Source organism: Mesoplodon bidens (assembly GCF_964165515.1).
Source record: "Mesoplodon bidens genome assembly, chromosome: 9".
Lineage (NCBI taxonomy): Eukaryota > Metazoa > Chordata > Mammalia > Artiodactyla > Ziphiidae > Mesoplodon > Mesoplodon bidens.
The window spans coordinates 63962640-63976687 of record NC_138166.1 but is presented as its reverse complement, the minus strand read 5'-3'; the positions used below and the strand labels follow the sequence as shown (position 1 = coordinate 63976687).

The 14048-nt window shown below is 39.2% G+C and overlaps 1 protein-coding gene across 1 annotated transcript in view; it reads right to left on the bottom strand.

The window, feature by feature from the left end:
* Window positions 1-12762, bottom strand: part of NPSR1 (neuropeptide S receptor 1) — a gene marked incomplete at both ends in the record, with an annotated part of 117469 nt that extends 104707 nt beyond the window's left edge. Inside the window, 3 exons of the mRNA XM_081243664.1 lie at window positions 9545-9677; window positions 11654-11739; window positions 12711-12762. Coding sequence (XP_081099790.1) covers window positions 9545-9677; window positions 11654-11739; window positions 12711-12762 — 271 coding nt within the window. The remainder of the gene's footprint in view (window positions 1-9544; window positions 9678-11653; window positions 11740-12710) is intronic.
* Window positions 12763-14048: the final 1286 nt, after the last annotated feature.

Sequence of the window (14048 nt, the reverse complement as noted above, 5' to 3'; positions counted from 1 at the left end):
TATGGTAGAGAAATTTTGTAATATTAAGTAGTAAAGAATACACAAATGTCAGAAAAAAAATCCTTTAAAAAACACTTTTAGTTCAAGAAACATACTTAAATCTTAAGCAGTGTGTTTTGTGTTCTTTTTACACTTTAGAAAAACTTTGACATTGTGGCATAAAAGGTGAAAGATGAGATAATAAGACATTAGGTAAGTTGTAAAAAGAGAAATACTGAGAAGTTGACAGAGATAAAAAGGTACTGGATAATATAAGGAATGAATGTTTTGAAACTGCTCAAAGGAAAAGCAACTTTTAAGATACTTTAGAAACATTAAAAAGTAGAGTTAACACTGCTAATCAAAATCAAATCAATAATTAGAAAAAGTTTTAATAGTTAGAAGAATAGGACCAAGATATCTAAATGGTGAGCGAGAAGGACCATAGTTACTGACGTATGAATAGTTAGTGCTCCTGAACATAAGATAAGAATAAATGGAAGATAATCAATATTCAGACATAAATAAAATGAGCTAAGAAATTACTTTAATCTGCAGATCCAAAGAGCTTACTTGGCAAAAAGCAGAACTGATATAGTGGATCAATAAATAGATATAACCAGGTAAAAGTATGAATCCTCAAAAAAAAAAAAATTAGGGGACTTCCCCGGAGGTCCAGTGGTTAAGATTCTGAGCTTCCATTGCAGGGGGTGCGGGTTTGTTCCCTGGTAAAGGAACTAAGATCCCATACCCAGCTCAGCGCAGGAAAAAAAGGAAAAGAAAATCTGGAAACAAAAGAAAAAATCTGGTAAGCTATAAAGGAAGAAATTCCAGGCTGACTTTAGACTTCTCTGTAACATGGGGTGCCAGAAGTCAGTGGAGCAACATCTATGGTGATATGAGTTGTGAATTCAAGATTTCCTCATCTATACTGCCATTGTTGTGGAGGCAAGAGAAAGTCTTTTTCATTGATGCCGGGTGCTTGAGAATCCTATCCAGGCTGAATGAGGAATAATATTAGCACTCAAAGTACTCCAGAAAATTGGAAGCTCTATCAAAATAAAGGAACCAAGAATGGGGAAGCCAACTATTGGTGAGCATTGAAACATTCAAATATAGAAATATTTGCTGATAATTATTGCAAGCATAGTCACAAAGCAGAAGACAAATGCGATAAATATATTTTTTAAATGAGATTTTATTAAAATGCTTAGTCCCGTGCTTGGAAAACAAATGCAATAAAAATTAAATAGATGCATTTACTATTAATATCACGTGAATAAAATTTAAGCAAGCTAATAAATGAAACTAGAAGGATTGTGTGTGTGTGTGTGTGTGTGTGTGTAACATTAAGCACTCAGACCTATATTAAAGATATATTAGTCAGGAGCCTTTAGGAGCCAAATAACAAAATGTTAAAATTTATAAAATAAATATTGTTAAAAAATACTGGGAGAAAATGAGACAAAGTGTGAAACTTTTTAACAGCACTTTTAGTCACTCATGACATATCAAATAGGCAAGAAGTACATATATGGAAATAGAGAAAATCTGAAGACTCTAATTAATAGGGGCAAATTCAGAAAGATAAGCACAAAGAATACATTGAGAGACTGAATATACATATGGACAATGACCAGACTGTATATAAAAATGGAACTCTGAACCGCAACCTGAAGTAACCAGCTCAGGAAGCCAACCTACTATCTGTAGCGACCAGTCCAGAAAGCCAAACAATAACTGCTGTAGTGATCTGCCCCAAATAGGCAGCACTTGATTAATAACTGACAGCTTCCCTTATTAATAACCGACTCTGCTTACAACTTAGGACCAAACAGAGAAAGACAAATATGCAATGCTAACCAATCACATAGAATGCTGTGCTTCTGGTTAGTCTGCCTACTGCTTCCCATGCCAACAGTTTCCAATCAGGGCACACCTGCAGCCTTTCCTTTTTTTGTGTGTGTTGCAAAGCTTTCCCACTCCTCTGCCTACCTTTGAGTCCTGCCAACACAAATGATACTGACTGACTTCCTTGCTATAGTAAGCTCTAAGTAAACAACCATTGCTTTTTTTCATTTAGGTGATTTTTTTTTTAATTTCCACAATTTTAATTATTATGTCCTAATTTTTAGTAAACGTTAGATATTTTTCAAAATAAATAATTACGTGTTATACCTCAAAGGTACTCTTAGTAAATTCCAAAGAGCAGGAATCCTTCTAAAAATATTCTCTGACTGCAAGGCAATAAAATTAAATGTGAATTACAAAGTGTTAAAGAAAAATACAGTTACCTGGAAATTAAAGATAAAAAAAACCAAAAACTACTAAATAGTTATTTAGTAGTGAAAGAGGAAATTAAAATTTCAACACTAAAATATTTGGAAAATAAAAACAATAAGAATTATCTCATAAAATTTATGAATTCAGAAAAAAATCCTTAGTCTTAAGCATTTTCATTATGAAAGGGAAGAATTACAAGTAATGTCATCAAGATGGCAACATAGATCATTCCTGACTTCAGTCCCCCTCACAAGAAGACCAACTAGCAAGTGTCCATAGACAAGACATGATTGTGAAAATTCTAGAACACACAGGGGTGAGGTGAAACAACCCCCTGGACCACAGAGACCAAGAAGGACCACGTTAGAAGGGTATTTGAAGAACTACACTCTGACAACATCGTCCTTCCCCCAGGCAGGCACAAGGCCACACTGAGAGGGCCCTACTGGGCCTACAATTTCTCCAGTGGGGAAACAATATCCCAAAGTGAGCATCCACTTCCCCCAGTGTTGCAGGATGCTTCCTAGGATGCCCTCTCTGGTCTCAACTCACAAGAATCACTGGGAAAATCTGCAGGGCTTGACCATGTGGATCAGAAACAAGCAGAGAAGAAGGGTGGAGCTTATAGCAACCAGTGCTCAGATCTTGGCAGATGACATTTCTCTTCACACATGCACCAGAGCAAAGATCACAGATGGTGACCCCATTTGGCTAGGGAGCTTAGTTGGTATTTTTGCCTGATTTGGGTTGCAGGATATAAAATCAACATACAAAAGTCAGCTGCATTTCGATGCACTAAAAATTATCTGAAAAAGAAATAAAGGAAACAATCCCATTTTCAATAGCATCCAAAACAATAAAATACTTATTAATAAATTTAATGAAGGAGGTGAAAGATCTGCACACAGAAAATTGTAAGATACTGATTAAAGAAATTGAAGAAGACACAAATAAATGGAAAGATATCCCCTGTTCATGGATTGGAAAATTTAATATTGTTAAAATGTCCATAATACCGAAAACAATCTACAGATTCAATGCAATCCCTGTCAAGATTTCAATGGCATTTTTCCACAGAAATAGAAAACAATTCCTAAAATTCATATCAAACCACAAAAGACCTCAAATACCCAAAGAAATTCTGAGAAAGAAGAACAAAACTGGAGGCATTACACGTGCTGATTTCAAATATACTACAAAGCTGTAATAATCAAAACAGTATGGTACTGGCATAAATATAGACACATAGACCATTGAAACAGAATTGAGAGACCAGAAATAAACCCATGCATATACAGTCAACTAATAGTTGACTGTAGGGAGCCAAGAATACTCAATGGATAAAAGATAATTTCTTCAATAAGTGTGCTGGGAAAACTGGATATTCACATGCAAAAAAATGAAACTGGACCCCCTATCTTACACTGCTCACAAAGATTAATTTGAAGTGGATTAAAGAAAAATGTAAGACCTTGAAGCCATCAAACTCCTAGAAGAATACATAGGGAAAAACTCCTCGATATTGTTCTTGGTGATGATTTTATGGATATGACACCCAAAGCATAGGTAACAAAAGCAAAATAACCAGGCAGGAATATGTCAAACTAAAATGCTTATGCATAAAAAAAGAAATGATCAACAAAATGAAAAGGCAACATATGGAATGGGAAAAAATATTTGCAAACAATATATCTGATAAGGGGTTAATATCCAAAATATATAAGAAACTCATACAACTCAATAGCCAAAGTAGAAATAATCCATTTAAATTATGGGCACATAACATAAATAGACATTTTTCCAAAGAAAATATTCAAATGGCCAACAGGTACAAGAAAAGATACTCAACATCACTAATCACCAGGGAAACGCAAATCAAAACCACAAAGAGTTATCACCACAAATGTTAGAATGGCTATTATCAGAAAGACAAGAGGTAAGTGTTGGTGAGGATGTGGAGAAAAGGGGACTTTTGTACATTTTTGGTGGGAATGTAAATTTGTGTATCCACTATGGAAAACAGTATGGAGTTTCCTTAAGAAATTAAAAACTCCTATATGATCCAGCAATTTCACTCCTGTGTATATATATCCAAAGGAAATAAAATCTCTATCTTCAAAGTATCTGCACCTCCATGTTTATGGCAGCATTATATACAATAACCAAAACATGGAAACAACCTAAGTTTTCATCAGTGGATGAATGGATAAAGAATACATGGTATAAGGCTTCTCTGGTGGCACAGTGGTTAAGAATCTGTCTGCCAATGCAGGGAACACAGGTTCGGGCCCTGGTCCGGGAAGATCCCACATGCCACGGAGCAACTAAACCCGAGCGCCACAGCTACTGAAGCCTGCGCGCCTAGAGCCCATGTTCCACAACAAGAGAAGCCACCTCCGTGAGAATCCTGCGCACTGCAACAGAGTAGCCCCCGCTCGCTGCAACTAGAGAAAGACCACACGTAGCAACAAAGATCCAACGCAAGCAAAAATAAATAAATAAAATAAATAAATTTATTTAAAAAAAGAATACATGGTACACATACAAAATGGAATATTATTCAACCATAAAAAGAAAGAGATCGTCCCATTTGTGACAACATAAATGAATCTTGAGGGCATTATGAAATGTCAGAGAAAGACAAATGCTATATGTGGAATCTGAAAAAAAAAAAAAAAAAAACTCATAGAAACAGAGGACAGATTGGTGGTTGCCAGAGGTGGGGATTGGGGGAAATGGGTGAAGATGATCGAAGGGAACAAATTTCTAGTTATGAGAAGAATAAGTTCTGGGGATGTAATGTACAACATGGTGACCATCATTAACAATACTGTATTGTATATTTGAAAGTTGCTTAGAGAGTAGATTTTAAAAGTTCTTAACATACTCCCCTCCCCCACCAAACACAAATTGTAACTATGTGAGGTGATGGATGCTAACTGAACTTATTGCAATAGGTACATACAGCATATCATTACTTTGTACATATTAAGCTTATACATAGTCTATGTCAACTTTATCTCAATAAAGCTGAAAAAATATTTAAAAAACGAATGAGCAGAATTAAAATAAATAAATGAACTAAGTATGCCATTCAAAACCCCAGGGAAAAAGTGAGTGAAATTAGCATTGGAAGTGGTAGTGAACTCCATGGATGGCCTTAAATACCTCAGTCTTTCTGGTCTCACCTCCCTGCCTGAACCTCTCAATTTTCTCTGCTGTCAGATAATTAACAGGAAGGCATTGAGGGTGGCACATACCTTCGTTTATTAGTAAATTGCTCTCCAGAAAGTGCTTTGAGGCAAAGCTAATTTCCACCAATGTGAGAAGATTTGGGCCTATCAGAAGAAGGGCGTTATTTGAATATGTGCCAAAAAATATATATTTTCAGTCTTTCCTTGGTTGAACACTCAATGGGAGTTACTCTCATTAGGTCCCCTTCTTTATGGCATTTGAATAAAACAGACAAGTCAGTCCTGAAGATGATAAATGACTAATAAATTTTAATTAGCACTTTAGCTCATAAAATATAAACAGCCATTAAATTCATCCAATAGATTGTTAAAATGGAAGTGCTAGGGCTTCCCTGGTGGCGCAGTGGTTGAGAGTCCGCCTGCCGATGCAGGGGACACGGGTTCGTGCCCCGGTCTGGGAAGATCCCACATGCCGCAGAGCGGCTAGGCCCGTGAGCCATGGCTGCTGAGCCTGCGCATCCGGAGCCTGTGCTCTGCAAGGGGAGAGGCCACAACAGTGAGAGGCCCGCCTACCGCAAAAAAAAAAAAAAAAAATGGAAGTGCTAAAAATGGCAGCATATGCCAAAATAGCAGCTTTAAGAACTTCTGGTTTCCTTCTGTTCTCAAGACTAAACCTACAGTCAAAATTCCTAATGGAAGATATAGAGAAGAATTAGGTAAGATTTTCTGAAGGGAACAGAAATGTGGAGAAGAGGGAAGTGAATTAAAATATACAGATGCAAAATAAAAACAATTCTTCAAATGTCTTGTAAATGATGTGATCTTTGTTTTCACAAATACGAGTGCTGCTATAGTTACTGTGGGGGAAAGAAAGGCCAAATTAGGTGTGGCTTCTTCTCTGATACACTAGCTAGGGTGGAAGAAAATGCTCCTTTTTAAAATAAGCAAATTAGACTTGAGTAGGTACAGATAGAACATTTATAGGTGAACAAAGAGAATCCGTGTCCTCAAGGAACTGGTCATGATTCTATAACTATTGCAAGCCAATAGGGCTTTTGTTTTCAGGGTCCTTTTTTTTTTTTTTTTTGGCTGTATGTGGGCCTCTCACTGTTGTGGCCTCTCCCCTTGTGGAGCACAGGCTCCGGACGCCAGGCTCAGCGGCCATGGCTCACGGGCCCAGCCGCTCCACAGCATGTGGGATCTTCCCGAACCGGGGCACGAACCCGTGTCCCCTGCATCGGCAGGCGGACTCTCAACCACTGCGCCACCAGGGAAGCCCCTTCAGGGTCCTTTTTAAATAAGACTCAGTGTGGATCTGTGTTGGTAGCCTCTAGAGCATTTGTCCCATGACATTCTTCATCATCTTTTAATCCTGGGTGACCTAACAGGAAATTGGCCAGTTTGAAGCTCACAAAAGTGTCTTCTTTTGATGCACTAAGTTCATGTCTATAAATTTTCTTAAATAAATAATAAAGAATGCTCACAAGATTTAATTGTGAGAATATTAATTGCAGAATTGCTAATAATAGCCAAAAACTGTGTGGGGGGGAGGTTATATGAATAGTCAACAATAGGAGTTTATCTACTTAATGGGGCAGTTATCCAATGGGTCACTGCAGTGTTTGGACAACATGCGAAGTGCTGGCCTTCCAAGACATGAGGTCTGAAGAAGAAAGCATGGCACTCTGGAGGAAGCACCTTCAAATCAGTCCAATGGGTAGTCAAACAGAGATTCATTGTCTAAACTTCTCAGTTCTCAATGGAAACTGAAATACGGAAGACAAGCTATACCAGAGACTGCTACTTATCTCTGTTCTCTCATTCTTCCTTAGGAAAAGAAGCTTGATTTTATTCTGGCCAATGGGTTAAAAATGAACAAACAAAAACATTTACCAGCTTTTCTTCAGTTAGAGATAACAAATGAGATGCAAGCAAAAATTAATGGGTGGGAGTTCTAGGAATGCCAGTTAAGAGGACACATAGCTGGCATGAGCCCCTCTTGTCCTCCTCTCGTCCTTTCTGTTAGACTAGAATCTGGGGATGATGGCAGGAGTTCTAGCAGCCACCTTGAACCAAGAGCCATCCATACCATGAGGTGACCTTGAGTATGTAAGTCCTTTAATAGAGTAAAAATATATATACAGGAGCCTGAGACCCCAGGGATAAGAAAATAAAATATGAGCCCTGGACCGTCTACCTCCAGAATTCTTTACATAGATGAAAATAAAGCCTTGTAAACTTAAGCCACCATTATCTGGATTTTATAGATGTGCAGATGAATCTAACTCCAATTGATTCACCTACTAAATAGAAATCAAAATGTTCCTTAGGGCTTCCCTGGTGGCGCAGTGGTTGAGAGTCCGCCTGCCAATTCAGGGAATACGGGTTCGTGCCCTGGTCCGGGAAGATCCCACATGCCGCGGAGCAGCTGGGCCCATGAGCCATGGCCGCTGAGCCTGTGCGTCCGGAGCCTGTGCTCCGCAACGGGAGAGGCCACAACAGTGAGAGGCCCACGTACCAAAAAAAAAAAAAATGTTCCTTAAAGAATCACTCAAGGATACCGGCCTGTAAGTAGGAAGCTGCTCTTAAGAGGTGAGTCATGATGGAAAATATTATTATATGAAGGGCATTAATATTGCCTTACCCAGTAATAACTGTTAACTCTATTTTTCTCTATCAGAAGAGCCAAGAATAATGTCTCTGAATTTAATTTTCCAAATAAGTGCGTCACTGATGATGTCAGTTGAATCTGATGATTCAAGAATATGTTTATGTGAAAAAATTTGGTCATCCTATAAAACAACATTGGAGAGTCAAAAACACAACTGGTTGTAGCTGAAAGTTTTAAAAATATATAATATTCAATTTTAATATATTTGCTTTGCTATAATGCAATCTCCCTCTGTTGCCAGAAACATTTGACAAAGTCTTTTAAAAATAGAAAGTTATGTTTCTGTGGATGATTTTAAAGAATATATATAAAAAAAAAAGACTAGGGAAGGTGAGATGCCTGTAAAAGAGAGCAAAGGTTCAGCAGAGTTAGCAAGTAAGAACCAGAAGTGATGACTAAAAATACAAAGTCCAGAAAATTTGAAGAAATCTTGGGGAGGCCATTAGCATAGGATAGGGGACTCAAATCAAATTTATATAAATCTGAAAGAATAGGATCCTTCAGCTGATACCAGAGTAACCTTTTTATACATACTAAAGACTCAGATATGTATTCTCAAATCCCTTACTACAGGATCTGAGATCATGATGAAATGTGTATGAAGGAAATTTTAACACCTTAAATAAGAAGTTAGCCTAATCTCAGACTCTAGGCAAACTTTCTCTCTCCAAGAATTCTTCAGTTGAAATGCTCCTGATCTGACCCCTTGAGTTTTTCCAGAGGGAATTAACACATTAATTTATCTAGACTATCTAGAACATTCATGAGAAATTAAGCCCAGGTTAACACAGCAGACTATGGATTTGACTAGAACATGCAACTCTTCTTTTTGACAATAGATGGTGAAATTTCAGTTGTTCATTTATTATTATTCTTGACAGTACTTTAAATTCTAAGCTGATATCCTTACCACCTCTAAATTCTTACACTCTAGAAGAACACATAGTTTTGTAGAATGTGGGTTACAACACTGTAATTGAAAAAATATGGTGAAAGAAAGTTATTATACCCTCATCCAAGAATTTTGCATTTACTCGGTAATCCTAATTACCCTTTACTCTATTTTCTGGGATATATTCTTTAAGCTCATAAGACGGTATGATATGGTAATATCACCTTAGTGAACCATGGAGGCTGCTGTGTATAGGGAAAGTAGAACCCTTTAGAACGCTTTGGTAGCACTGATAATGATATTTTCAAGTTTGTTGTAGAAGGAGTTATTTTTATAATGGAATCTTATAAATATTTAAATATGTTAAATTTGCTGGAAGAAAAATTCAGATTTGAGTTTTATATCCCTATAGAAATTCCTCCCAAATTTGCAGTTGCATTTTGGACTGATAATACACCAATTCTATTGGTAAAATAATTGAAAGTGAGGAGCCATTGGAATTCTGCACACACTGCAGTTATGTACCTGTGATGGCCAGCTGAGTCACAAAGAAGGTCATTCTCGACTTCCTCTTCCTTCTCAGTGTAGAGAACAGCACGATGGCATTTCCAACAATGGTGAAAACAAAGAGGACCCACAGAGTTATCAACTGCTCAGTCTGTGAGAAACAAAGCACACAAAACTGGTGTATCAGTGAGGACCAGGGTACTTTACAGAATGCAAGGCTCAGGCTTTGGTGTTGAAATGTCTTCCTCCTGGTCTCCTACCCCCACCTGTCAAAGCTCTACTCTCAAGAGAACAAAGACACAGTGGTCCTTATTTACACTGACAGCAGTGTAAATTGATGCAACCTTTAAAAAGATCCATTTGGAAATATATGTCAAGAGAAAAATGTATACACAGTATTCTTGCCAAACAATTTTAAGCCTATGTGAAAGAATTCTAAGTTTGAAAAAGAACATTACAATCACAAAGATGTGCATATTTACTGTAAGAAGCAATTGGAAATTGTTGAAAGATAATAGGATAGTTAAGTAAATAAAGCACTTCAATTCAGTGAACTATTATGTAGCTATTAACAACGACAGACATGAAGATTATGTGGCAACATTAAAAATGCTTATAATATAATGGTAAATGGAAAAACATAATAAAATTGTATGTTGGGTGTGATTACAACTCTGCAAAATTATACATGCAGGGGAAAGACTGAAGTATACTAAAATGTTAAGAGTGGTTATTTTAGGGTAGTGTGATTATGGGTTATCTTACTATTTCTCCTTTGACAGAATTATATAATATAGTAATATTAAACTTCCACTGAATAGTGTATAATTAGTAAAGATGAAAAAAGCAGGAATGCTACTCATTTAAAATGTCAAGTTCTTCATAAAAAGTTTTCCACTCTTCCTTCAAATGGAACTTGCCATCTACCTAAAGTCCATAGCCCAGAATAAGCAGAAACCCAGGGCAACAGGATGGGTTGGACATAAGGACGGGGTGGGCTGAGCTGTGGGTGAGGAACAGGGAGCCAAGGGGATCCAGATGGAAGTCGGAGATCAGAAGCCAAGAGACTTCAGCCCAAAAGGTCTGGGCAGAGTCCTGGTAAGAATGCACACATCTAAGACTGGGATGAGAAGTGCTTCTCCTGTTTGGAGAAGACGGTAAGAAGAGCCTGAAGAAATCCCGTGTGATGTTAAAATTGTATGTGTCAACCTGGCCAGGCTAGAGGACCCAGCTGTTTGGTCAAACCCTAGTGTAAGGTGGTTGTTGTGAAGGTATTTTATAGATGTGATCAACATCTACAACCACTCAACTTTAAATAAAGGCAGATTATCCTCCCTAATAGGGGTGGACTTCAACCAATGAGTTGAAAGCCTTGAGAGCAAAAGCCAAGGTTTCTCAGAGAAGAAGGAATGTTTCCTCAAGAATTCCTTGTGTACCATAGAAATCAAGCCTAAGTTTCCAGCCTGCTCTATCCTTTAAGGATTTCAGACTCACCAGTCCCCACAATCACGTGAACAAATTCCTTAAAATAAGTCTCTCTCTCTCAATAAAATATATTATCTATCTATCTATCATCTATCTATCTATCATCTATCTATCTATCTATCATCTATCTTCCTATTGGTTCTGTTTTCTGTGGAGAACCCTGACTGACACACTCCCTGAGAATCTGAGGCACCACGGCAGCCCTTTTTATATACTAAATTAATTTTAAATTATACAAGAACAGCCAGATAAATTCTTCTATAATAATTCAGATAAAGCTCAAATCCCCTTTGTCCACCACTTTCCATCTTGATCAACTCCCGTCTCGCAGAAGGTAAATATCCTTTTGATTACACTGTATATCCTTCCTATCCTTTGAAAAATACTTCATAAGCATGCACACACACACACATCCATAGCAAATAAATATCAAGCTGATATTAAAGTTCTCCATCTCACATTTACAGATGGGTCCTGAGGCCCTGGTGGAGGTCAGGGCCTTGGAGCCACAGAACGGTAGAAGTTAGGGAGGATGGGCCTTGTGGTGGTGCCGGTGGATGGGTGGGTGCACAACTGGAGTGGGAGGACCGCAGGGTGGATGACCTCTGCTGCTTTGAAGGGCACAGGTGGCAGATACTTCACCTCCAGCATGCTTACATCATCTCCCATTTGGAGAGCAGAGTCTTTTTGCTCAGTGCCAGGCCTCCTGCTTTTTCTCTGGTCCTTTTCTAACCAGAAGGGTCACATTTTTCTGGATGATTCAATTCTCTAGCAGCCTACATATGGGTGGCACTGAGAAAGCATCAGGAATGGAAACTAATTATTTTGAAAAGGGTTATTCTGAGTGGAGAGAGGGAAAGAGTTTTTGTAGGAGAATTCTATTCTTTGAGATGGATGGACAACTGTGCCGTCAGGAGAAAATCCAGCAGGGGAAGCCTTGATGTACCAGACTGATGTTCTCCATTCAGGATCTGTGTGTAGGTGGTGGGACATAAACAAGTGGTTTGAACTTGGAGGACCTACTTTGTAAAACTGTAGAGCAACTTGGGGACCAATGCAAGAAAATAGGTGGCTTGGAAATCTCTCTTAGCAGAAGGTCTCACGGACCCTATGATACTGATAGATGATACAGGGGATACATACGGCATCTATGTCCCCAATATGGTCATAATGTAGTGTGCTGCCAGGGAAGATGATGGCACCCTGGGGGTGTTCGTGGTTCAGAAAAGATCAAGGAGCCCTTGGAGCAGGTGATGTGACAGGTAGGGGCCTGTGAAGTCCTTTCCAGCCCTGCTGAGAATGCAAATGAGGGATTTTCCACGAATTTCTCCTATTTCTCTTAGGAAATCTTTTTCATCTGGAGAAGCGTTCTGATGCCTTAAAGTAACTTCTTGTTTTGAATTGCAAAGCACTGTATCACAGTCAGCAAATTTTCTCTGCTTGGGTAGTGGTGGAGGGTAGTTTATTTCCACAGTTGTCCAGTACTACGTCGATCTCTGTTGAACTCCTTCAGCCTCAGATGAAGAAGGAAGGGAAAAGTTAGAATGTTTGTGATGTCCCTTTGTCAGATCAGAAATCCAGCTCTCCATGGTGAATGGGGAGAGAGCAGTGTCGGGAAGCAGACAAAGGAGGAGGCCTGGCACTCTACAGGGGATGGTAGAGTGGCGGGAAGGCAGGGAATACAGACTGTTTTCCTCACTGAGTCGCTTATCTTCACCAACACCATCCCCAGGCCTGCCCAGCTCCCTCATCCCTTTAGCTGGGAGAAAGCAGCTGGCGTGTGCGGCATTCAACGAACTTCCCACAGAAATCTGCCCCAGACTCAGCCTCTGGGCTGAGCCTTCCTGTGGTGGGATTCCCTGGGGGCCGGCCCCCCCCTTCCCGATTCTCCAGGGTGACTTTTACTGCACGGGAGAGAGAGAGAGAGAGTGAATGAGTCTGCTGCCCTGTGCTCGGGCGTCTTACCTCCTCTACACCTTATAGAGATAACCTCCAATTTTCCAGCAGGTGGGCAACAACCTTCCCTATTTTCTACTTCTGATACTGAATTTTTTCCAACTAAAATTACACTCTGAAGCCCTTTTGGCTGAGAATTAGAAAGAGTAGGAGAGTTAATCAAGTGAAGCCAGGGTAATTGTGAACTAGAAGTCAATGTCTTTTCTAGAATACACCTCTCTTCATGCACCCCTTTCCTGACATAACTAGCGCCTTTGGTAAGCACAGTTAGGCCACAGTTCCAGAAACGCAACACTGAACTGGGTAAATGATTTGCTTTTCACAAAGTGTGTTGGTGATTATGCTGCTGGCACCAAGAGTCAGATTTCCAGAAATCAAGTTTCTCTAATGGAGGAGCCCCCTGGCCTCCCAGTGGGCATGGAACAGCTGCTTTCTTCATCTTTGGACTGCATGATCCCGACCCAGGCATCCAATCTCTTCAAAGTAGGCTTGGGGATCAGAACCGCTCTGCTGCGAGCACAGAGTGACAAACACTGCAAAGCAAATTATCCCGGTTAGATGTATCAGTGAATAGGAGGTCAAGCCTCAGGAGGGCTGGAGCAGTCAGTGCTGGCTCGGCTGAGCCTTTTCTTAGGAGCTTGCAGTAACTGTGCTTTGGGCTGGCTGTCCCAGGGTGCTCTGTGAACAGGTCAGGGTCTGTTCTCCTTGGGATTAGATGATGTGTATGGAGCAGGTTGAACAAATCCTGTGAAATCAGGTCCACTCCTTCTGCTTTGGAGTTTTCTATCGAAAGACAATCTCAACCTTAAGTCACTGGCTCCAGGAAATTTCCAGATGAGAGAAGCTCCCTACTGTTGCTTTCCAAGAGCCATGTTTATTTATTTGTTAATTCATTCAGTATCAGTGAATTGTCTCTAGTATAAAGTGTTGGCACTACAAAAGAGACTAAAACATGTAGATTGTATAAATTATACCCAGCCAAAATTAAATCCTGTTTCATCAAGTTGTACAAAGGTCATTAAGTATGAAAACAATTACATAGTTGTAGGATCATTTATTCATAGTATACTTAACCCCATGC